This window comes from Chlamydotis macqueenii, chromosome 7 (assembly GCF_036417535.1).
Source record: "Chlamydotis macqueenii isolate bChlMac1 chromosome 7, bChlMac1.mat, whole genome shotgun sequence".
Lineage (NCBI taxonomy): Eukaryota > Metazoa > Chordata > Aves > Otidiformes > Otididae > Chlamydotis > Chlamydotis macqueenii.
Genome location: NC_141562.1, coordinates 36,172,539 through 36,198,041, shown reverse-complemented (window position 1 = coordinate 36,198,041; position 25,503 = coordinate 36,172,539). Strand labels below are relative to the sequence as shown.

Sequence of the window (25,503 nt, the reverse complement as noted above, 5' to 3'; positions counted from 1 at the left end):
GTTGCCTTTACAGGGAGGATGGGTAGGGAGAGGAAAAATGGAATGGCCCTTGCATGTGGAAAGGTTTTGATTCCTAAATTTGTCGTGACCCCTCTTTAGTCTCAAGTGAGCACACAAGCTATTGCTTGAAACTAAGGATTTCTGCATCTGATCTGTAGTTTGCATGTTCTTTCACAGGCCCCAGCACTTTCAAGTATCACTGGAGAGTAGAAAAATGCTTGTAAAACATGTTTTAGGAGACATAAAATACATAAAACATGTATTTTATGGCAATAATAACAGAAGGCTTATCATTTAAAATCTGCTCTGTTGGAAACCTGGTATTTTTTGAATAACGGAGCTCTAATACTGCCTTAAGCAATGGCTTTTTACTGACTAGTAGGATTTGGAAATGACATGTCAAGGAATGTCCTTGATTCGGGGCAGTTCATCTTGTTAGATGGTTCTTCATCAAGGTATGATCTCTAAATGTTGATGCTTTTCAGTGAAAAACCTCTTAAAAAAAAAAAAGAGGCAGAGGAACAAGCAGTGAGTTAGGAGGAGTGAGTCTTTGCTTGTAGCCTGGGGAGTGCTTCATGGTAGTTCATGAAGGCTGGTATCTTCGTGACTACACAGTTGAGTGACTCTTGGGTTTCAGCTGCAACGCCAGACTACAGGAGAATAAATGCAGCGTTTGGAATACGTCCTACTCCTGTTATTTGCTACCCGAGGACTGTGTATGTGATTTCACTGTCAAATATGAGGTTCGTGGGTAGTAAAACAAACATACTCCATGGATCTCAACAGCAGCTGAGCCCACAGACTTTTCCTGCAGGACCCAGTTGAGGTTGGACGATGCTGCAGAGCTGGCCTACCTTTCTGGATCTGGGTGTAGTTTTGCAAAAAATGTAGGCAGAACAGAAAGGGTTTATGTTCTCTGGTTGATCCGTGACATGCGAAGGATGAAATTCTCTCTCAGTGGCAGTGGGCTTTGCATCGTGTTGTGAGCCAGGTGTTTTCAGTGGTAGTACCTGCAACTCCACTGATACACCATCTGCTTGGAACTGGGAGCTGGGCTGTGGACTGTGGTAGGCTCTCTCTCTGTAGTGACCTTTTCTTCCAGGAAGATGGAGGATGGTTTGTAGTACACATAAGCCCTAACAAACAGCACCTCCAGCACCGTCTGCAGCTTAGACATCTGATACCTGACCCCTGGTACCTGCTATTGCCAAGCAAAGTGCCTTTAGGGATTCTCCTTGGAGGCATTTACTGGGAGAGGCCATTGGATTCATTGTGAGGTTTGCACTACTGAAAGAGCTCCAAGCGTTTTACCCTGGATTTTTATGGGCTGTAGCAGGGAAGAGAATTGTCAGGATGAAATACCTGAGAGGTGACCAGGTGACATTAAAGAAATAAGTATTGATTTGAGATGTCAGATCTAGGGGAGTTTCTACACAGGGGACTCTGCTAGAGTGTGGAGTAAGTAGGTTCTCAAGACAAAAAGTCTTTGCCCTTCCAGCATGACAGTGTTTTCTTGGAGTAAATACTTCTATAATTCTGTTTATATAAATTAAAAAGTGAGAAATGCCAGACATGAAAATCATTACACAACTGAAAGAACACAGAAAATTCAGAGGGAAGGATAATGTTCCCTTACTCCTTCACCTCCCTTTTGGTGTCCAACTTGTTACTTCTAAGAAAGCACCTTCATTTAACAATCTTTAAGGAGCAGGAATGGTCAACTGCAGTGCTGTCTGTAGGCTGTTCTTTAAGTGTTCAGTTTTTTGGAAGGCTTAGAAGATAGGGAACTAATATTCTTGAACTTCAGTGTAATTCTGTGGTCTAAAATGAAGAATTTCTGGGAGCTACAGTTTTTTTTTTTTTAAGAGCTGTTGGTTTACATCAGAAGCACCAACAGAATTATGGCAGCTGCTCTTCCAGACGGGGCCAGCAATGACGAAGCGTGTAATTACAGGCTTTCTGTCCTATCAGGAGAGAGGAGAGAAACCCATTATCGAGACCATCAGGCTGAAATAACTGTTTGCATTATGGGCTCACCCTCTCAATTTCAAAACCAATGTTGCAGCACCTTATCTGAAAACTAGGAATGGCCAGCTGCCTCGATTGTCTCATCGGATTTGGGATATTTGACGCCTATAGCGACAGGAGCCTCTCGGCTTTTTTTTACTTTTCATTTTCCAAAACAGTTTTAAAAAGGAGCTTTCAGATGTTTGGGTTTTTAATCCTGCCGTTGCTAGCTACAGGCCGGCTGGTTATACCCGAGTTAAGAAGCGAGTGTGAAGGTCTCAGGTGTGAATCTCAGGAGAGCAAATAAGATGTGCAATAAACAGTGCTGTGAGCAGACTGCCCCACGCCTTCAACACAATAATAAGGTGTTTCAAAGACTGACCAGAGGATACCGATGTGGAAACTGTGCCTGCGGTACAGGATGTGCTCCCAGAGGCTGGGCTGACGTCTTCGCTGGGTTTGTGTTATCCTTGTCTTTAAGCAATTAAAAAAGTTCTTGTCTGATGGAGCGTGTCCGTGGCTAGGAATTGAGATGTTCTTTCGTATAATTTGCATCTGGATTATTTCCGTTCTGCACAGGCTTCTGGTGCAGGCCGTGACGTCTTCGAGGCCGAAGGCTCAAAGGCTGGAACGGGCAAATGAGGCGATGAGCTGGAGCTGCTCACTTAGAACAACTTTGTGTCCAGGCGTGCAAGGTGGAGCCACGTGCGCAAGCTCGATCGTTCACTGTGAAGCTACGAAACTGGGCTGACACTGATCTTGGAAGCTTCTCTGGAGTTATTTCTATGTGAGGATGAGTTCTTGAATAGGTTTTCTGGTACATTAGGCACAGCAAGCTGTTCTTCGTCGCTGACGCTGGCTTCCATGTATTTCCACGTTCCAGGAATGCACTGGCAGCGCTGTAGCCATTGTAAGGAAAATCTGCATATATAATATATACTCTGCTATGTCCGTTCTACTGCGTTCCAGGGTGCCTGGTAAAAGACTGCCAAAATTTCTGTTATTTCATACCAGACAAAATCTTCAAGTATGGTATTTAGCAACATACAGCAGAATTTTCAGCGTTTTGGCACTCGGATTGCTTTCCTAATCTTGGCATGCTGAAAGGTAAAGAACACAACTTGCTACAACAATAACTGCTTTATTTTATAGGCCCTCTAAGCTTTTTAACATATTGAATCGTCTCCTGTAAAATATGTGGGGAGCACATAGGAAATAAACGGGCCAGGGCTTTGCATTGCCGTAAGGAGACCTGCCTTGGCATTCCCGTTGCTCGCTGCATGTTCTGGGGTGCGAGGAGAGGGAGGCTGCACCGCCCAGCGTTACCCACCCCTTGGCGGGATGGCTGGTGCAGATGCCTCTGGAGGGGACGGCTCTATCCTGTGCCTTGGCTGGAGGTACCTTAGGTGTGACCTAACCCAAGTTGAGGAGCAATTAATGGATACCCAGGGCTTTCAGTGAAAGGAGATGAGGTGTTATAGCCTCAAGACAAAGGAGGAAAAGGAACGCTGGCGTGTTTTATTTGACACAAATAAGGGGAAAAGCCAACCTGTGGCTTAATTTCCATTTGTTAGGTAACAGTATAGCTTGAAATAAGCCCATTTCTAGGTAACTGGAAATTAAACTGAGCGCTGTCAGGTAAACAAATGATGTAGCCGCAAGGTAGCATATAAATTCTGGATAATGGTGAGTGCTAAGCCATGCTGGAGAGCCAGAGCTAATAAACACCCGTGAGGGAAGAGAAACCAAGCTCAGCACGGTCACTGCAGTGGCCCGGTATTCATGGACAGTGTCGCACGTCAGGCAGAGATGGGAGGAATGTGCATTTATTGAGTAATTGGAAATGTTGATGGGGTTGTGAACTGAAACGTCTCATTAGCAGCATGGAGATGTGCATGCATAGTGTGATAAATCTGCGCTCAGCCTGAAACACCGACGAAGAAAAGGCGGGTTGAAAGTTCACCGGCTAGATTTTTTCTGATGCTTCCCCCTAAAAATTGAGTTGGTGTTTCAGGCAGAAGGATCTAGGCTCTTTCACCCCAATTTGCAGTAGTAATTAGCCTTGCTGACTGCTGCCCTACCCTAGGGCACCTGAACTCCACGGATACTGCATTTCTGCTTATCCAACGTGGCGTGTTGCTTTTGGGCATGTCCACAGCTGCCTCGGTTTTTGTGAAGGATGGACACCTAACTCTTAGCTTATCATAAGCCGATTCAGACGCAAACATGGCTGACATATTTCATGGTCTATTTATTTTATTCGTCAACTGTTTCATTGCACCTAGTCCAGGGCAGTCCATAGCTCAGCAGTCATCCCCTCTCCCAAGGCAGGGAGGAAGGCAGCAAGCGAAGCGGGGAGCCGAATCATGAAGCTGTTGCATGTGTGCAGCAAATAACCTGTGAAATAAAAGAAGGATTTTTAGGTTTGCTGCAAATCCCATCGTACGCCAAATGTAATAAGAACTACACTCCTCATTACAACCCTCTCTGCACGGCGACGCTTCACTTGTTTAGGGTATCGGGTCTCCTCGTTTCAGAAACGCTCTGACCTAGAACACATTGATCGTATTACAGAGTCATGCTTTTGTTCCCTCGGTAGGAAATATTTGTTAAAAAGTACTTTGGCTCACTCTTAATTTGATTCTGTACGTTTCAGGATTTCCCCTGAAACTGGAGCGTGGTTTCTGAAACCTGTCTCCATTTTGTGCTGTTGGAGACCTTCAGTGGAGCCAAGATGTTCCTGTGAGTACGCGGTACCCAGCACAGCCGGGTGGCTGGGACATCAGCTTGCGACTGGGACGCTCTGACCCTCGGCTTGGCCTTGGGCGAGTCCGTTACCTGTGTTCCTTGCCTGGCAGGAGAAGCAGAAGGATAAAAATGTAAACAACTGGGATTGCTTAGGTGCTCAGAACAGCGCGGAGTTGTAGGTCATCACGAAGAGGATGCTTCTGAAATTGTTAGCAACCATGGTGCATATGACTCGAAGAACAACAAACTGGAGTAAATAGTGAAGCGTTAGAAAGGTGACACAGAAAGCAGACTGTAACTGTGCAGCCAAATCCTGTGCACTGCCAGTGAAGGAAATTGTGTCCATCCCCAAGGCTTAGCTAAAAGTTTCAATGACTTGGACCCCAGTACAATTTCAGAAGGATCATGGGGATCGTTAGCTTTTTGCCTGCCCACAGAGCTTCCATCTCTGTAAGGAAGGCTCCTAGTCAGTGAGTAGCAAAGGCGCTGACATCCGAGACAAAAACGCTAATTATATCAGCTCAGAATTTAACTGAATGAATTTTCTGTCCACAGTGACTAAACTCTCAGGCCCGGTTCTTTAAAGCTTGAAAATGATTTCTGTATTTTCCTCTTCTGGCAAAGCTCTTCTGCACTTTCACCACAGCAGGGACCCGTGGCCAGGCTTTACCTGTAAACAACGTTACTGCAAATACTATCTGTGGAAAACAGGTTTATGCTTCGGCACAGGCTTTCACACACACTGGTAACGCTGCACAGCCAACTCATCTGTTGGAATGCACGGAGGATGAGGTAAAAAATGCTGCGTTTGGAGCAAGCTGCAGAAGCAGACAGAAAGCAACCTTCCGCTTGGATCTTGGAGACCAAGCCTGCGCTGCGCAAGGCTGCCACGGGAATGGATTCAATTACACTGCAAGCTTTATTACCGAAATATTCAGCTGGGAAACCATAAGAAAACATTTTCAGACTTGATTCCCGAAGACTTGGAAAAGGAGTTTGCAATGTTTTATTGCTACCAGTCTCAATACACGATAAGAGCAAATACTGGGTGCGATGGAGGAGCTTGATGCAAAAGCCCCTTCACATCATCAAGCCTTTTTTCCTGTTTGTAGCCCGCTCGCACCGGCCACTCCTGCCTAATTTTATATGTACTGACTACGGAGCCGCTCCCGTTGAGATCAGTCCTCGCTACGTTGGCGGGAGCTGCTCCCTTGTGAAATTTTCTCCTGCTACTTCTGCTTACTTACCTCCCTTCTCCTTTATCACGTTAAATACTGACTGACAGTCTTCCTCAACATTGATTTGGTATCTTGGGCCGTGCAGCAGCAGGGCAGGACATCCGAAGCGAAAGCCTCCTGTGCCGTTCGGTGCACGCGTGCCCTCACTCGTTCCCGGCAGCGTGCCCGGTCTTCCAGCCGCATGGATGAAATTTAGATGCTGAAGGCCCGGATCCATTCCTGATGACATCTGTGTTGTCTGCTTGCATGTGTTCAAGATTAATGTTTAGTAATGAGTTCTAAATCTTCCTTTTAGCTGTCGTGTGGTTTCCTTGTTCACTAATTACGCTCGCTCGTGGGAAGAAGCCTACGTGCTGCGCGCGGTTCGGCTGGGATGGATGGAAACCTGTTATTGTTGGAGCAGATTGCGTCTCAAGCCTGTCTCCCGAGCGAAACCACGCAGACGTGGCTTCGGACGCTGCAGAGGACCCACGGCCACCTTCGGTCTGGCAGAATGCTGCCCAGCTTGCGTTCTGCCAAACGCCTCTTCCCGAAGTAAGTGCTGGAAAAATGGAGGAAAATTAAGAAGTGGGATTTTTTTTTTTTTCCCCGAATCTCACGGGTGGGTACAGAGGTGGATGGCGTGTAACTGCGATGTACTGAAACTTTAGGGATATTTTATCGGGGGGATCTTCCCACGGAGCACACACCCCCCCCCCCCCCCCCCCCGCCCAGCCCGGCCGTGCCACCAGGAGTCACTCTCGGCCTCCGAACGGGGCCGCGCAGCCCCACGCGAGTGCGTGCCCGCCGGGGGGCTGTGAAGGCACCTAGGAGAGCGGGTCTCTGCATACACCCCCCCCCCCCCCCCCAATCCCGCAACACCTGAACGCTGCCGAGCAGCAGGGCGCGGAGGTTGGGGGGGGAGCTGCGCCGGTCTCCGCAGGTGCGGGCCGGGCCGGGCCCTGCCTCCGCCGGCCCCGCTCAGGAAGTGACAAGCGCATTTCCTCCTCCCTTCCCTTCCCTCCCTCCTTCCCTCCCTCCCTCCCTCCGCCCGCAGCACGGCAGCGGCAGCGGGGCTGGGAGCGGTGCCCGCAGCCGCCACCCCCCCCCCCTCACAACCCCAACCCCGCAGCACGGTAAGCGCCCGGGCTGTCACTCGCGGCGTGTGCGTGGGGGTGTCCCGGGGCGGGGGACACGCACACACACACACACACACACGGACAAAGGGCGGTGGTGCCCTGCGGGGGCTTGAGGGGGCGGAGGGCGAGGGTGGCACCCCCCCCCACCCACCCAAAGCCCGGGTTTCGGCCCCGCGTGGGGAGCGGTGCTGGGGCAGCCCGGTTTTGGGGAGGGACGGCGGCGGAGCGGGGGTGTCGCCGGGCGTGCGGGGGCTGCGGGCGGCGATGCCCGCGGGAGAGAAGCGCTGCGGGGCGAGCCGGGGATGGGGGGGGTGAAGGGTCACCCCCGCGAAGTTCGGCAGGCAGGGAGCACGCCTTCCTCTCCCCTCCGGCTTTACCTGCCTCCGGAATTTCGTCCTCCGGATGGATCAACACGTGCTTTGCTCTCTGCGGGCCGAGAGCGGTGTTTCGCGAGGCTGAAAACTTGGCTGTCGGTGGGCTCGGGGGCAAAACTCTCCGGGTTTGGGGTCTGGCTGGGGGCTCGGGGGAGACCGGCAGCCAAGGGGAGCAATGGACGCGGTTGAGCATCACCGCAGAGACCTTCACCATCCCCGGCCGGGGCCGTCACGCACGCTTCCCGCCGCGGTTTTCACGCCTGGCAGGTGTGAGGGCGGCGATGGAGGGGTGAGGGTCTGCGCCCACCCCGGGGGTCTCCAGCACCCAGGGACGGCAGCTTCTTGCAGTGCCAAGCGCCCTGGCAGCAGCGTTATCCTAAAAAAAAAAAAAAAAAAAAAAATCCGTGAGTCCTGCTTCTCCATTCAGCGATGCCAGGTTGTTGGAATTACACGCTACGTGAAGATCTCACGTATCGCTGTACGCGGAGATTTCCTGAATGAGGGTTTTCTCCTCAGTCATTTTAAGATTTAATCCGCTTGACGGGGAGAGCGAGTTTGCAGCGGCGCGGTGCCTGTCCCCGGGTAGTGCCGCCGTCTCTCTCCGTGCCGTGCGGTCTCCGCGGACGCTGGTGTACCTTGGCAGCGCACCCCCTCCTTCGCAAATCCTCCGGAGTAAAAAGTAAGCGTAATTTGTTATGAAATAGGCTGATAAACCCAACTTCAGCTGGCGATTGAAACCAGATGTGCGTATTTTCCTTTTGAATCCTTAAACGATAATAAAAGTCGATTTTGACAGATTAAAAACTACTTGCAAATTGCAGAGGTAGCAGCGTTCTTGCAATAACGCTGTAAAAGCACGGAGGGCTGTGAGCGTCTCTGCCTGTCTCTCACCGATATCGGTAATCTCCGAGCGCAGGGGGCTGCTACCGCGTTCCCTACGATCGCGAAGCACAAATTCCCTCGGCCCTCCTCTGACGTGGGCAGAAATGTTTACCGGGGCTGGAAAAAGAAATAAAGAAACCCCAAAACAGTGTAGATGATGTTTCTAGAGAAAATATTTGAGGTGGTTCACGAAGCAGATGAGTTAAAGTGATAGTAAAATAACCTGAATTTCAGAACGGTTTGCTCTGTCATGGCTCAGTGTAGGTTTGAAGAGAGCTTCTGATTTCTTAATTTTAAAAAATCCTCCGGAGCTTGAGGATGCTTGTGGTGGTGGGTGTGTTAGACCCGTCTCTGGGTCTAAGAGGGGGTGCAGGATTAGGGCTGTTCACCCCGTGCTGGAGGCATTTCTGTTAGAGGAGGACACAGCCTCCTCGCTTTCCAATGCGTGGCGAAAAACTTGACCAGAAAAACCCAACCAAAACAACCTTCCGGGGAATCGTTTCCTTCTCCCTTCTTCAAAGGAGAGAAGGACTCCGTGCCGAGCACGGCCACGCGTGCCGGTGGTTTTGCAGCTGAATCCCTGGATTCCAGGCTTTCTCGCTTCCAGGTTAAACCCAGAGGAGGGAGGGAAACTTTTGTGCCTTCCAGCTCCGCGCAGGGCCAAGGTCTCCATGAACCGCTTCGGTTATAGAAAGCAGATGGCCTTCGGGAGGAAGATCAGGAAGAACTCGGGCAGTCGATTGCAAAACTTTGCATGTAAAATCAGGGCAAATCGATTCAGTAGATAATTGATTTCTGTGAGTGAGATCCAAAGTTTTACTTAAGGAGATCAGACTGTGGGACAGAGCTGGCGCCGATGTAGGCTAATTTTCAGGTATGGATACCTGCATAAATAAATAAATATGCACACATGCAAATAGATAAACATATCCCAACATAAATCCCCAAATCTGCTTCGGTTAATTATATGTAATTAATTTTTTTTAGTATCAAAGGCTTGCTTCACTTTCAGCAAAGGCATAGGTGGAACGAGACGTAGAGCTTTTTGCTGAAACACCTGTATTTCTGTGCAGAACAGGCACGGTGGACCAGGTCCTGAAGGGGGTTGGAGGAGAACAAGGTTTCCCCAAATTGTCCATTTTATTGTTACTGGTCAAATTCTGATTTCTTGAATGACAGCTGCGTGGTTTGAAGCTGTTCTTCTTTTTCTGTCTTTCTTGTGATGTTGCATAGAGTTTCTTTTCTTGATCTTCATCGGGGTGGAGGTAGTTTGTGCTTCCCTTGCAAAACCTCAGGTAAATATGGGGACACCCCAGGTCAAAAGGGCTGGTTTGGGTTTAGTTCCCTTCCCCGCCCCGTATCACATGGCTCATAGAATGATTTTGCGGGGAAATAGCCCTCGCGAACGCTCATCGGTGGCAGAGCAGACTTTGGACCAACGGGCTGGGGCAGGGCGAGGTGCCAGAGATGTTCATAGCTCTCAGAGCTCAGCTCGGTGCAGTTGGGTCTCCTTCCCACGTCCCAGGCAAGGGAGAGGGGAAGCGGAGCCTTTGCATCAGGTCTGCCTTCACCAAAAAAATACCTCCAGAAAGACAAGCCCGCATTTTATTCCCGTGGCCATGGGGGACCAGGCCAGCAGAGGAGCTGGAAAGGTTGCTCATCTGTAGTTCCTCAAGCAAGCTCTTTTTGTGGTTGGCTTTTTTTGTGCTCCTTTCTCTCCCAAAACGGGGAGGAGGAGGAAGAGGAAGCAAGCCTGCTGACTTGGGGAAACAGAACCCAAAAAAAAAAAAAAAAAAGAGGTCTGACGAGTGGCACAGGGCTGTGACTATCAGCGGTTCACAAGCCCGGTCCGATGCGGTGGTGGAGCGAGGCAGCGATAGCCATTTCTTGGCAGCCTTTCCCTGGCATGCTGTGGTTCGTGTCGCAGGGGTCCCCGCAGGGCTGTGCAAAAAATATCACCAAAACAACAGCTCCTCCAGCGCGTCTGCTCCCCGGAGAGCTAAATATAAACTCATCGGGCGAAGGGAAGGGAATTTTCCATCGTGCTGCTCATCCACGCCTGCGAGCCTGGGCTGTCCTCCCTGCCCGAGCCTGCTCCCCGCCGACCCCGGCGCGGCACGAGTGCCACCACTCTCCTTGGCGATGAGACCTTCCATAAATCCCTGAAAAGCACTCAGGGCAGCAGCAGAACTGAGCCCAGGAGCTTTGGTTCTGCGCTCGAGTGTATCCCTGTGAGCGGTGGCCGTCTTATAATTATGAAAAAAGACTTTTCCAAGGTCACACTCCGCGTCCACAGTCGTGGCCCGGCTGCCCGCAACCCGGCTGTTTGCTTAGAGCAGCAATGCAGAACGTGGCTCTGGTACAGTGAACTGCAGAGCGGATCCTTGGGCTGTTTTGTTTTTCCAAACTTGTACGAGTTGGCTGCCTTGAGAGAGACAAAAATTCCCAGGCAAGGGTTTTTTTCTTCTGAAGCCCCGCCAAGCTGGTGCGAGCTCTGATGGCGCAGGCGGTGGATGCGTGAGCCTTTAGTCATCGACAGGTGAAGTGGGTATTGAAAATTAAAGAGTCATCATAAACAATCATCATAAAAAGAGTAAATTAATTTACACCTGGAGTTTCTCCTGGCTGCAGGTGGTTGATCCATGAGTTACGAAGCCTGTGACGTTTGATATGTTAGATACGTAAGGTACCGCATCTTACACATCTGATGTATTCTGTGGAAGATAAATAAGATTCGATACGTTAGAATTTTCTGTTGAAACTGTGTAAGATTGACCTGGAGGAGCACCGATGCCTGCACGAAGCATGGCTGCTCCTGGCACCGCAGGCTGTGGGTCCCCGCAGAAGCAGGTGGAAGGTGCCTATGTGAGTTTGGGTCCATAATTGCTATATTTGAGTAAAAGCTTAAGGACTGGCTGAGTGGGTGCAAAAAAAATCTGTTCCAGTGCATTAAGTTTCTGTGCTCCCCCTAAGAAAACACCCAAGGGAGACTTGGTCATGGTTTTTGCTTTTAGGGGATTAAATAGAGCAGCATCACTGGTGTCACTCCTCTGTCGTCCGTTTGAAGCTTCCCTTGGGCTGTATCGTTCCCTGTATTTGTGGATCCTGGCCGTAGCTTTCGCTTTCAGCAACCAAAGTTCAGGGTTGCGCTGTGTGGTATGTATGGGACCATAGTGAAAGAATTTTACTTTGGGGCCGTTTTGTGCTTATATATCGTTGCGTCTCCTAGGGTTTGTAAAAAAAAAGAAATCTGGCAAACTTCGATGCGGCCGCTGGAAAACCTGGCCTCCCTCTCTTTGCTCGAAACCAACCCTCAAAAGGAAGGACCCAAACTCCTTTGGATGGCAGAGGAGAAATGGAGATTGAGGGTGGTGGTGCAGAATGATGCTGCTGTCGAGGTCTGGTCTCCGCAGCTGGTGTGGACTGGGGCCGGTTAGGGAGATGCACCCCTCATCCTGCTCCTAAATCCGACGTCTCCTCAGCTCCTGGTGCGCTGGGTAGTAGTTGTCAATGCTATGAAATTACTTCAGGTATATATATTGTTAACCCTATTATCACATGCTTTTTTGTCCCAGCTGTTATGAATGAATATAATATTTTTGAAAGGACACATTTTAGTACTATTAGATAGATGCCAAAAGCTAAAATTGCGTGCAAAAGCTGAAGATGCGTTACAATTATGAAGATACAGGAAGCATGAAAAATATCCACATTTGGGTTTTGTAGCCTCTCTGTTCATTCACAAAAAGATTATCTCTTTATTGGACTATCAGTTGTGTTATAATTGAAACACAATGCGATGGATGGTGCTTCTCGGAGCAGAAGCATTGCGATTAATGAAGATTCAGTTACCGATAGCTTCATTTAGAAACTATCACCCGCATTTTCGGTTGCGTGCGGTTTATGTTGTTGGTAGAAGATTTCGTTTCCCATGGAGGTTTCGGGTGAATTGTTGAATGAAGTTGAAAATACTTAACAGGTTGCCCAGAGAGGTGGTGGATGCCCCATCCCTGGAAACATTCCAGGCCAGGTTGGCCGGGGCTCTGAGCAACCTGATCTGGTTGGAGATGTCCCTGCATCTTGCAGGGGGGTTGGGCTGGATGGCCTTTGAAGGTCCCTGATTCTGTGATTCATTTGAAAAAAATCCATCTCTCCAGTGTGACGGACAGCGCTGTTGATGCCCTCCCTGTGCCTGTCCCTTGCGTTCCCCCCCAGACACCGCGAAGGCGGGGAGTTACAAAGGAGCCATGTTAGAGCTGAAAGGAGAGCCTGGGCAGCCTGGAGCTGCTGGTTTGTCAACCCTCCCTCCTGGTCCTTGCCCAAACCATCCTGGGGACCGCGCTGGGACGTGGGGGCTGCTGGGCCTGGCAGCGAACCAGCAGAGCCACATGCCCTGTCTATTACAAGTTTTAGTCATTTTCCAAATTAATTCTTGCTGGACTGTGTCTTTTAGAGAAGCCATCCAGTGCAGAGATAAAAACATAGCGAGGATTGAGAACCCACTGCAGTTCGTTTATTATACCGTTAATTTATCGCAATGATAATTGTCCATGTGAGGAAAAAAATTGCACTTTGCCCGTGCTCTGAACCGGCAGCGTTCGGGCTTCCTGCAGCGCCGGCCTGCTCAGCGTGGCCTGCGCTCCCCGAACCCAGGCCATTCCTCAACTTTTACCCCTCCACGTCCCCATAGTCCTGCCCTGTGCCCCTGTCTCCCAGTCCCTTGGTTACTCCTGGGGTCTTCTTCAGTAGGAGAAGACATCAAGTGAGACGAGAGCTCGTTCCTTGCTGTTAACAATGCTTTCTGACTCTCCGTCCTTGGGCCAAAACCGGAGCCTTGCAGGGCCGGTTTTGTTGGGGCCGTCACGTTTGTTGCCTGTCCTCTGGGACCATCAGCGATGACAACGCCGACAACTTCTTGGCACGATCTTGTAAAAGTTGAAGGTGTAAATTATTTGGAGCTGTTGTTTAAGAAAGATCTATATTTAGTGCCTGCTGTTTAGTATCATCCCAGGTCACCCTTCACAAACGTGACCGTATGGTTTTATTTTCTCCTTGGGATGACATTGAGGTGTATATTGACCGTTTCTTCCTTTTCTGCTTCACGACTGATGTTCCTGCCATTCTTTCTGACTGCGGATAGTGTTGTCCGTGGGACTTCTTAATATCTATAAAAAAATTCCTGTGTCTTGTTTTCTAGCAGAGCCTGATGTTTAACTTGCAGTCTCATGCATTTTAAGGTGATGTCGTTATTTTAGGGGCTTCATAATGATTTACCAATTCTAGGACTCATTAATTCCTTCACTCATTAGTGTAGCAAGTTGCTACGTATTTTTCCATGTGATGAATGTGGACATTTTTGCTGCCCTGTTTGTACTGGGAAATCATTCGTGTTTGTGCAGTGACAAAATACCTGGCACGATACCCTTCCTCGTAGCCTGCTGGCAGCTTCGGAGCTGGGATGGGATGCGGCATTTAGGTCAGTTCTCCTCGGGATGCCATTTCGGGAGGGGACTTGGCCGTTCACACCGTGCTGACCCCTCTGTCCTTTGGGTTCCCATTTCCACAGGACTGAGGAATTGGTTTCTCCTCCTGATTTTCACCTATGGGATTGGAGGAAGAGGGATGTACGGAGTGTATCCAGACACTGGAGACTCTTGGGGTGGAAAATGCAAATTTTAAAATTTTTTTTTTCCATTTACTGCATGTTCACACTGTCATAAATGAGCTCGAGGAAGGCTGGGCAGGATGGTGTGTCTGCCAGCCCAAATAAAAGCAGGGACTGTTTTCATTTCCACTTACTACTGGATAGGGTTTTTTTTTCTCTCGTCTCTGAGATGGGCTGCAAAATCCAGACTTTTAGCGGTGCCAAGCCGAAGTGGGGCTCATCCCGCCCTGCTCCAGCTACTTGGGAATTGAGCGTCTCCAGGGGATGAAGAATCCCAAAGCTGGGAAAATTATTCTCTGAGGGCATTACTTCTCCAGCTGGGTGATTGCGTGGTGGGGTACCACGCTTTGGGGCAGCCAGACCCAGCTCGCTGGAGCTGTACCCTGGGCTTGCGGCGGCTCGGGGGGAAATGTTTCGCTGCCCAGCCCTCGGGGAGCCCTCGAAGGAGCCAAGCCTGCACGAGGTTTGTGCTTTACGTGCTGCTGACACCTTGCAGGAGTGGAGAGTGTGTTACAGCAACTGATTCTGTATTATTCCAGCCTCGCAAGCGTCTCCCCGCGATATTACAAACACCAGCTGAAACCCAAGCCCAAGCTCTCAATGAATGACTCCGTGGAAATGCTGTCGGGCGCGTTTCGGTGCTGCTTGGCTTGGATTTAAACGGGTAAACACGGCGAGTGGGTGTTTGCTTTGACTTCTTCCTCATAGCGAAAGGCTTCCTTTGAGAGAAGGGGAAGCCTCCGGTACTGTTCCCCATCACAGCATTAGGCCGTTCTGCCTGCGGCTTGGCGTTGGCGATGCCGTCGCCGCGTGCCCAGGCCCCGTGCTGCCAGGCTTGCCCAGCAGCGGTGGGAAAGCCCCCGTTTCCCCATTTCCCCAGGTATTGGGGATGCCTTGTGCCCAGGGTATGAATAAACCTCGCAGAGCCTGGCTTCTCCATCTGGATGTGGCATGGTCATCCCAGTTGGGATGATGCTGCAGGATATCCTTGGCTTTTGAAGGCATCTTCCTCTGCTTGTCCTCTGCTCTTTTCTCCTTGAATCTTCCTAAAAATCACCTCCGGCTTTGGCTACACCAGGTTTATGTGTTGGAAATAGCCTTGCTGTGCAGCGGGTTGTGACTGGAGGGTGGTTGCAGCTCATCCTCTCCTTGCCCTGCTACGTTAGGAAGAGCCCCCTCTCCTCCTCGTACATTCCCCCATCTCCACCAGAGCTATCAAAACCAACTCCTTGGCAGCCCCTGCACGTAGGAACCGTCTTCTGGTAACAGATTGTTATGTATTTAATGAACCCGAGGAAAACAAGAAATGTGAAGGCTGCAGGGCGATACAAGTTTGCTGTTCAGTCTGCCAAATTCACGCTAATTCAGACAACTCACAGATGTTTGGCTCCTCATTTGTTGAAGAGATTTATGTAAGATGCAGGGCTCGGAAATTTATTCCCGATGTGCCAGAGAGACGGAGGGGCAGCGTGGGCAAAGGTTTCCCGGCCCTGAAGGGCTCCTTCCCTCCCTCCACGGCCGTGCCGCTGCCCTACCTTCCTCTTGCCAATGTTGATGGCAACGAATGGAGAAACAGAAAGGAAATGTGCCTTTTGGTTGCTAGGAGGATTAATAAAGGCTCTAGGTTCGTCTTTCAGGAGCCGAGGAGCTCTTTGAAAGCTATTTCTCAGCTGAGGAATGAAACCCAAGGGACTGCCCAAGGCCAGAAGTACTTTGGTCTAATGCAAACAGCGGTCTCAGGGATTGCAGGCGACGGTGGGCACATATGGTACCCTGTGTGGGCACAGAGGCCATCCACTGAAAGCATTTGAAGCTCTTAAAATGTTGCCTGCTTGGTTCAGGTAGATAGTTTCAGATTTTGGAAGGTGATCTTGTTGGGCTTCATGTGAGAATTCTGCAGTCTGAGGGTATCTGTCCATAAAGGGGAAGCGGTAGGAGATGATGTGAAGTCTGGCAATCGAAGCATACATCCAACATTTTCCTCCTTTAAATTCAGGTATTTCTTTAGGGGCTGTCAGCCTCTACCAGTTCTCCAGCTCAACCTTGAAAAAGGGAGAAATCTGATTTGCAAGCAGTATCCAAATCCCTTTTGAGAGCAATGATGGTGTTCTGGCACTTGGCAAGCTTTCTTCTGTTACGCTGGGAGATCCCCCAGGTCTTGCTCGTGCTTGGTCCGTGCGGTGGTTTTTTGGTGGGCACCGATGAGTAGGAAGCATTGCAGCCAGCGTGGCAGCGCTGAGCTCGCTTTGCAGCTCCGAGCCCTGCGTCTCGCAGGGACCCCAAGAGTTCTGGAGCAAGCAAGGGGGCCTGGGCCAGCTTAAGAACCCCTCTCTAATTCTCAGAGCATCATTATCTGCTCTAAGTAGGTGGATGCCGTGTCAGAGGTAGGTATTGAGACGGGTTTACCTACCATTTGAAATTGTTTATGCTTGAGAAGCGAGTCTGTAAAAATGGCACGATGGGGCTGTGTTTATTGTCTCCGTCTCAGACACTTCACGTTGTATATGGGAAAAGAGTATAAGGAAGAAACAAGATTTCTTTTTTTTTTTTGTGTCTGTTTACTAGAGCAGTGTGCTCTGAGCGGTAATTAAAAGTAAACCTGGACTCCGCTGGCTTGTTCAGCATCCCAGGTTGTTGAGATTAAGCAGCCAAAGCAATTCTCAATTCAGCAATTCCTCAGCTTGTGGGAGCGTGGCCAACACTCACAGTGTCTCACAGACCATTGCAAATTCTTGTAATAAATCTCACAATTGGGGGGAGAGAAAAAAAAAAAAAGGCAGAAAGGTGAGATGGTTCATTGGACCGGCAGGCTGGACTGCTGCTGCTGCTTCAGCTGCTCTTCTCCAGAGACAACCCTTGGTCCAATATTTCTTGGAAATATTACTCAAAATTAGAAGCAGTGCCCTAGTGAGCAGATTAGGCAGTGGTTGCAGGTTTGCTCAAAGAGAACGTGCCATTTCTACAGGTGTTGGGACTCAAGGCATCCTGTAGGATACATCTGTATGGCCCAGATGGCACAGTGCGGAATTATTGGCACGTGGCCGGTTAACGAGGGATCCCTTTGAAGGTCTGGTGCTGGTCCTCCATGAAAATTTATGTGTAGGCAGAATGTGGAGTCAAGAGATATTGAAAACTCCGTGTTAGTGCTCCAAATGCCTGTGCTCTTGTCTTTAACTGCTGTGTATGACGCTGTGTCCTGCGTAGTCCCTTCGCCCATCTAATTGGCACCTCTCTGCTGGGCACCGGCGGTCTCCTCCTTCGCACCTCTCGCTTGCTGGTTGCTGTTTTGCAATGACTAATTTTGCTCTCTTCTTTTCCTTTTCAGTTGCCAGGGAGGAAAAGGCAAAGTCACTGCCAGCACCATTTTCTTCGAGCTAAGATGTTGAGACAGAGCACCTCTGCCCCTACCCTGTCCTTTCCGTCCCTTTCTGCTGCTCGTGTGTAAGGGAGTCTTTCCCCTGCCACTCCTGTTCCCTAAGAGCACGGGGGCAATAAACCTGATGTGTTTTACTTGACCAGATGGTGTGTAATTTTCCTTAATTCCTCCTCTTTCTCTTCGGTGAGAGCTTGGAGATGCGGTTTGGGGTTCAGGATGCTGGGTCCCACCGCCTTGTGTGATTGCGGTGCCGGGTTGAGGCGATGCTCGGGCACGTGGAGCCAGGGATCGGATTGAAATAATAGATTTGTATTTGCTGAGTAATTAATTTATGGTTGTGGGCAGGACCCCGCTACGTCCGTTGTTCCGGGTAGCGAGAGTTAACCTCAAACCTCTGTAAGCCAGGCTACGTCGTATTTTCTCTTCCTGACGCGGCCCCTGGAGATGGGCGCAGTTGTGGTAAACCTCGTGCTCCTTCTGGCCGTGGATTTTATTAGCGTGGCTGGAGAGGTTGGCTCCGTCCGGGCCGTCCTGCGCCAGCAGCCCTGCGGCACGTGTGAGCGCTGGGCTGCGTCGGTGAGCACCTCCGTTCCTGTGTGAAGCTGTTGGTCGTAGGCGAGGGGGTGGTGTGGCTCTCGAAGCCGTGCAGACCTACAGAGCGATGCTCGTCTTAAACACAACCCCTTTCTGCTTCCCCCTTGCTATGCCGGCCATTAACAATATTAAGTGTGGGCAAGTCTTTTACTTATTAATTAATGGTTAAAGTGTGTCTTCATCTCGTTAGCCCTGGAAAAGTCTCATCTAGCTGCAAGCAGCAGGCAGAGGAGGACATTTCTTTATTCTTATTTTTGTTTGGCTGGTAGTTTCGGAGTACCTGGAGCATGTGGCAAACCCTTGTTGGGCAGAAGGGGAACACCGTGCAGGTTGCATGGTCTCCTTCTCTGGAGCCCTTCTCCTACCTCTTGTCAGGACCATGCCTGTCCTTCCAGGAGCTGGGAAAGAGACCGTGGAGCAGGCGGAGGTGACTGCAGGCTCGGGGCGAGACAGAGTGGTTCCGCGACCTTTCTGCTCCGAAGGCCGGGCGGCCTGCGGCAGCTCTTTCCTCTTGACAGAGTCCTGGGGGACGATCCCGAGGCGGCCGCATCCGTGGAAATTTTGTCCTTTGAAGTCACGTGCGCTGACTCATGATCCTGTTTACTCAGGACCAGTCCACAGGGTGTTTTCAGAGCCTGAAGGCTTCTTCTCAGGCCCCGCATGGCATCTTCCACATTTACTGGAGTTTTTTACCCCATAAATAGAATCACTCTTCGCTAATGACGTGGAACAGTTCTCGAGCAAGGAGAGCAAGCTGCCCAGAGCTGAGCACCTCGTAGCCCTGCTGCAGAAGGCAAATTATTGCCCGAGCGAAGAAATCAGCCCACCCTGAGCTATGTGCAAATGAAAGGCTTCAAGGATTTTTCTAATAAATTGACAAATTGAAGATGTACCTCTTGGTATTTTCTAAAGCGCTGGCGGTGCAATGAGGAGAGTCAGTGTAGCCCCATATCCCTCCTAAGAAGCTGAGGGATGAGGGAGACATAATTTTTAGTTTGGATAAATACTGAAATGTGATGCTCTGCAGAAAGCCTTAAACCCCAGGATTTTCAATTGCGGTAACCAGTTTTGGCTCTTTTCCCCAAATTCCTTGTAAGTCACCTGTAGCGTTTGGAGAGGGGATCACTCCATGATCAAGGTGGCTTTTTGTTCAGGTCTTGGTTTTCGGCTCGGAGGAGGCGAGGTTGGCATTTTCCACCACCAAGCTGCATTTATTTATTTATTATATTGCTTTCCTCTTGGAGAGCAGCTCATACCAAACTGCTGCCTCCTCGCTCGTCTTTGTTGCTCCGTCGGTGGCAATTTGCATCTTCTGAACCTTCCTGCCCTGGGAGAAACCTCGGGGCAGTGGCTGCTGGACGATGCTCCAGCCTCGCCTCCCGAAGTGGCTTGGGTCTTTATTAGCATCAGCGTTGGCTCCCCGGAGCCACGCGGCCAGAGTTTGCCACGTGGCAACGGGAATATTTTCCGCTGAGCCAAAGCGTGCTCTCGGTTGCGCCATAGCGTTTTGGAATGACGCTGGAGCCAAATCCCCAGCTACGCCGAGGGTGAAGGCTGGGCTTGGGTGTTGGTCCTTCCTCTGCTTTCATGCAGCTTGGGAGGGATTTGGAAGCGGCTGGAAGTTCTCTGCCTGGAGAGGGACAGGCAGCTCTCGGTTTCATTCAGAAAGTAAAGGTTAGGAGCACTACCCTTTTCTTCTTGCAGGGCTTTAAGAAAAATTTCAGAAAGTCAAAAGGGTGCCTGAGTATTTCTTCAGGGAGCAGTGTTGGGACATGGGGTAGGAAGCGAGGTCCGGCATGAGGGGTGACTTTTCCACTGAAGGCTTTGAGCAGCATTAAAAATCCATCAGAATCGAGTGATTTGTGTTCCAAGAGCGATCCCGCTGTGCTGCCTGCAAGGTGTACCAGTACACGAAATATGGCTCCGGCTCCTCGTTCCTGCGTGCCCTTTCTGCCTGTGAACAGGTTTTGTGCCCGCGGTGAGCAGTTCCAGGGCTGTGCTCCTTGCTGCTACCTTGGAAGGAGTAAATTTGTTCACAAGCATTACCTTTCAAGCCTAGGGATGGAAGTTGGACATCACCTGACTTATTATTTTTGCAGTGTGATTTTTTTTTTCCCAAGCCCAACACTCAGTTGTTGCGATACGGTCCAGAAAACAGCTCTAAGAGAAGCCTCCTTCCACCTCTGCGACTGCAAATATCACAGAGGCTTCTGCTCAGTTTGGATTTTGAAGCAATACCACGGAAAAAACATCGTTTGCTAAAAGTTGAGGGTTTCCACGCGCTAATGCTGCTCACGGGTGCTCCATGCAGCTCAGGAGATCATGTCCATCGTGGTGGCCATGGCCAACGTCTAAACTTAACCTTGACGGAGGGACAGAGATAGTTTCTTTATCTGATTGCAAATGAGGAAATATGTGTCTTAAAATAATGAGTGGTCCCCAAAGAGTATATTTTTGTTAGCATGTGCATGTGTGAAAGCCTCCAGTCTATAAATACACAGTAGTTTCCTCCTCAGAGTCGACAGGGAGAACATCCCAGGTCTGCAGAAGCATTTCGGTCCCACTGCATTTGTTTGCATTGGTAGGACGTGACGGGGCAGGACCGCGCTGGGTCACAGAGCCCGGTGAAGCAGGATGGGGAGCCAAAGATCACGTTTCACTGGCAAGTTTTCCTTTTCCTTGCAGTTTTTCCTTGGGGATGAGTTCAAAACCAAACCCAAGGAGTAGTTGAAAGAGCTCAGACCAGAAAGCGCGCCTCGGACCCGACACGGGGTGATGTTAGCTGCCGGCTTGCGGCATGGCTGGCGGTTTGCTGCGTTCTCGTTAGGGTTGCGTTAATTGTGGGAGATGCAGCGGGAGCAAGGAGAGGGGAGGCAGGAGGCGGCATGCGCTGCTGCCCGTCCGGCTCGGGCGGGGAGCGTCTGTCTGTGCTTGCCGCTCGTCCTGCCCGCTGGCGGCCGCGCGCCTGGGTGTGTAGAGGAGTCTGCTGCAGCAACATTAATCATTACCTTAGGGAAAGATAATTATTCGTGAAGAAATCATTCCCTGTTAACGAGAAACTGTGCTTAGCTGCTTTCATGCCGCTCTAAACGCTCATTTGATCTTGGCTGCCCATGCCGTCGCCATGCCAGCGATGGCCCGGCGTCTTCCAAAACACAGTGAGTCTGGCCCCATGGCAAGCATTGCTGTCTCTGCGTCGGGATCGGGCACAACCGGGCCCGTGTGCAGATAAAAATATCAGCCTTGGATACGCTTAGTCCCTGTCCTGTGCTTTAGCCAGCGATGGCATGGCGCAGAGGAGCAGGAGGGCACAGCCAGCTCTGCTCTGGGGGTTTTTCCAAGGCATCTCCTGCTCCTCATCCTTAGGGGGGTCTTTAAACCTTTAAGCCTGGCTTAGCTGTCCTGACTCAGAGGCACACCCTGAGGTCTAAGTGCCTCTCGTGCTGGTCTGTGAGAGGCTGTGGGCCCCGCAAGTTTGGCAGGAGGGGATTTTTCCCTTGGGGAACGGGAGCTCTGTTCTGGCAGATCCGACTTGGACGTCGGTGAGGGCAGGCGCTGCCCCGTTCCCCATCCCCGATCTGTGGCTAAAATTGCGGGGAGAGTACTCACAAGAAGGAAAAGGAGGGGAGCCAGCAAGGATGGGGTGCTGCGCAGCCGCCGGCACTGCCGGGCCCCGAACTGGCGTTGGGGGTCTTGCTGCGAAACGCTGGAGGCTTCGACAGCGAGCGTACCACCACCGTGTGATCGGGGCTCGGCAAATTACGTGTCATTGTGATGGTCTGAAATGCTTTGCTTTTCTATTTAACAGTTTCCATTTGATCACTGGGCTGCCCAGTAAATTATGTATTTTAAGCCCACCAATATCCCTTAAGAAGCTGGAGACTGTACTGCGTGCCCTTGGGAAGAGTAAATCTTTGGGAAATGTATTGATTCCCAATCCTGGCTTTGCACTCTGAATGAACTTTGCCCTCACAAAATAATAGAAGGTGATTTTTCTTTACCAGCCAGCTGGCCTTCAAATGAGCTACTCATAACACCATCGCGAGCTCTAATCCGAGTAAACATGGAAAAGATGATTTACGAGCTGGGAAGAGAAGCCGTATCGGTTTGTAACGAGGTTTAGTACTTAGCAGCGTACTCTCAAATATTGTCCTTAAATATTGCAGTTGGGTTTTGACTGCGTGTTACAAAATCAGTGTTATATGTTCCTGGGGTCGTGCAAACGGTGGTTTTGTTTGTTTGCATTGACTGCAAGGCAGCGAAATAGCGAAACAGGATTAGAGGGGTGATTTGGGGAAAACACTGATTTCGGTAATCAGATTTGAGTGGCAATCTGTCCGCTCTTACGTGGGAGTAAGTTTATCAGAGAGGGTGCCACGAGGTGGGGCAGAGCTGAGCGACCGCTCGCCGTCGGGTCCGTGCGGCGCTGTATGAGCCCGGTCGGCAGCTTGGTTTTCAATACGTGCTTCTCATTGCCCAGCCTTTGGCTTTTCCTACTTAAAACTGCCAGAGAACCAGGTAAGGATCAAGAGGCGTAGCGTGGCCCGTAGGATTTCATGGCAGGGAGCTCCCTGCTTCCTTACCAGCAACATTTTGCCTTGTTTTTCCCCCGCAGGGCTCTTCGTGGATTGGGAATCTGGGAATAACTGGGGGCATCCAGGGGATTTCACAGCCTTAGTGATGCTGGAGAGGCTTTTTCTGCTGGACATCTGCTGCCGGTTGGTCTGGGGGCAAGGGCTTCTGTGAGATCAACCCTGGGGCTTTAACAAGCCTTTCTTTCAAAGCCTCGGGGTCTTTGATACAGGGGCTGCGAGTTCCCCTTTTCAAAGGGAGAATTCAGAGGGAACTCTTATTTATTTAGTTCTTTGCCTGAAATACTCCTGTCTCTCCGGATCGCCTTATGTACCTTACGTGCTTCCAACAGCTCACCCATCCCGCGAAACGCCTCTGCGCTGGTGGGGTGCGGAGGAACACCGATGATATTTAAGACTCTGAAATAAAAATTCCCCTGGAGCAACCGCTGTTGGGGTGGGTTTTGGGCAGCTCTCGGCCCTTGCCCAGCACACCCACCCTCATCCTGCCATCTCCCCGGCCAGGTCCGTTAAAGCTGTTCCTCTCTCTCTCTGCGCACAGGGATTTTTCCGTGTTCCCGCGCATCCCTGGAGGAGCCGGCGGGGCCGAGACTTTCCCGAGGGAACATGCACTGAAAGAGGAGCTTCGCCGGAGCACGGCTGCCAGCACCCTTCGCCTGGACCCTGATGGACTCCGAGGCAAGACTGCATTACCATGGTGACGATCTTAACCAAAACTCGGGAAAGCAAAGGTGCTGACTCCGTAACATGCAGGACTGAGCTGGTAAGCTTTGGAAATCTCCATTCAAAACTTTTGCTGCCGAGAGCTTTGCTGTAGCTTTATAAGATTTCGGGATTTTGGGGATGCGGGGCTGAGTCTTCAGATGGTTTATAGCACTGTTTTCTACCGAGCTGCGTTAATATCCAAGGGGCAGGCGAACGATTGGAGCGCTGTGGATTTCAGTAAGCATGCAATGGAATAAACAGTAGAAAAAAAATATAATCAGTGCTGTGAGTAACACAGGCGAGAAGTTGCTTCACCAACAGATGCTCATCATTAATAGGAGGATGAGCAAGTGGGAAGCGGGATTAAGTGGGAGATGGCGAAGGGCAGTGCTGTGGTACTTAACAGCCTCACTGGCAGCCTGGAGGGATGCAAATCCAACCGTGCCAAATCAGCGGGCAACAAGAAAAACAACAAAAAATTAGGGGCAGCAAACAGCCTAAATGGTGCTGTAAGGAGCGAGCAGTGGCATGGGGCTGGGCGTACCGGTGGCAGTGGGAAATGAGGGGTGAGGTGTTGCCTGCGGGCAGCGTCAGAGGAAGCGAGGGGAGCAGGGGCAGGAGGAGGAGGTGCGGGATGATGGAGAAATCATCTGAGGAAGCGCAAGGCTCGTTTTGGACGTTTGCTCCTCTGTTCTCAAGCAGAGATGGTTGTAGTCTGAGAAGAAATTGGACCAACGCGCTAATTCCTCGCGGGGTGCACTGAGAGCCTCAGATAAGGGCGTGCAGGAACATGGCAGGAAGCATCTGGCAGGGCTAGCCATACATGGGCATTTTGAGCATAAAAGAAATAGAAATGCCTAAGTTTACTGAGGATGATGAACTGTCCGGTCGGGCTCCCCGGGCAGATAGCACAGCGTGCCGGGGCAAAGGCAGGCTGCCCTGGCAGTGTGCGGCGGAGGAGAAGGCGAGCAAGTCAGAGGCAGCATTAAATCCTGCCTTAAAAGGGTGACGTTTGGGAAAGAAGGATATTGATATATTAGAAAAACATCCTTGGCTTAGTGTTGGTTCCCACCTGGAAGACAGCATCTCCCGCAGCTGCTGCTCGGGGCGGCGAGGGAGGACCCTGAGCGTCTGACATCGGCTGTGCCCCAGGAGGTGTGCAGGGCAGGTGGAGGGGAGCTTGCTTGCTGCAGAGAGGCAGATGAGAAGTAATTTCTTCTACTAGTACGGGAAGGGATGGGTGCTTGGGTTGTCCAACGGCAGGCAGCGGAGGTGCGGAGCCGTAACGCCAAACTTTGCCCTCGCGTGTTTGCCAAGTAGCTCCCGCAGCTGCGGGGCTGGGTCGATAGCGCGGTGATAGTCCTGCTTACACAAGCGGAATTGCTGGGTTGTCTGGGCTGTTCGGTTGGGGCAGATGTTCACAAGAAGTCTGAGCCACCAAAGAAAGCAAGAGTTTTTCCGTTGACTTCACGGGAAAGGCCAAGAAGCAGCACTTAACGGAAGTAAATGAGCAGCGGGGCAGTGTCACCCACCAGCGCCCAGTGGGCTCGTTTGGTTCAGTTCCCAGTTTGGTGTTAGATGAAACTCTTACAAAATGGTAATTGTACTTGATATGGGACATATGTCACCTCAAGGCGTTCCTCTGCCTCCCACTCTTTGGAGATGGCTGTGCCTATCTTTGCTCTCTCCTGATTAACTCTACCTGCTGCCTCATCAGATGGGCCCTGACACATAGAAATAGCCTGACTTCACCTCGAAAAGTGGCACCTGCTCCAAAGAAGGTGACCAGCCCTTATTTACCTTCTCCCCATCTGCACCCCATCGTTGTTTTCTGCCTCCACACCTCTCTACATTCAATATTTACAATATTCTGTATATGAAGTGAGATCTTTTTGTTGGATTGCTCTGTACAAGCCGGTGCCAGCATTTCGTGAATTATTATTGTTGTTGTTATCATCATCATAGAATCATCAAACGGTTTGGGTTGGAAGGGACCTCTAAAGCCCATCCAGTCCAACCCCTCTGCAAGGAGCAGGGACATCTCCAACCAGATCAGGTTGCTCAGAGCCCCGTCCAACCTGGCCTTGAATGTTTCCAGGGATGGGGCATCTACCCCATCGTAATCATCATTATGTGAGCAGGCAACGTGTAAAAAACATGGATCAGGAAGGAAGGTGCGAATGCGGTGGCCTAATGCAGCCCAG

General features: G+C 50.6%; 1 protein-coding gene and 1 long non-coding RNA gene across 4 annotated transcripts in view; one reads left to right on the top strand and one right to left on the bottom strand.

The window, feature by feature from the left end:
* The first annotated feature begins 3,759 nt into the window (after positions 1 to 3,759).
* Positions 3,760 to 25,503, top strand: part of FAM53B (family with sequence similarity 53 member B) — a 46,562-nt gene continuing 24,818 nt past the window's right edge. For 2 of the 3 annotated variants that reach the window (XR_015259011.1, XM_086751663.1), the window contains exons 1-2: positions 3,760 to 6,527; positions 23,136 to 23,357. Coding sequence is in view for 2 of the 3 variants with exons in the window: in XM_086751663.1 (XP_086607789.1) it covers positions 23,289 to 23,357 (69 nt within the window). In the remaining variant the exon portion in view is untranslated. Of the gene's footprint in view, positions 6,528 to 7,032; positions 7,109 to 23,135; positions 23,358 to 25,503 lie in introns of those variants that run through there. The other variant, XM_086751665.1, reaches the window with a different exon arrangement.
* On the bottom strand, positions 4,239 to 8,284 carry LOC147600138 (uncharacterized). The gene is made up of 2 exons (XR_015259012.1): positions 7,489 to 8,284; positions 4,239 to 6,534 (listed from the first exon to the last, which is right to left on the bottom strand). It is a non-coding gene; the product is annotated as an uncharacterized LOC147600138 (long non-coding RNA).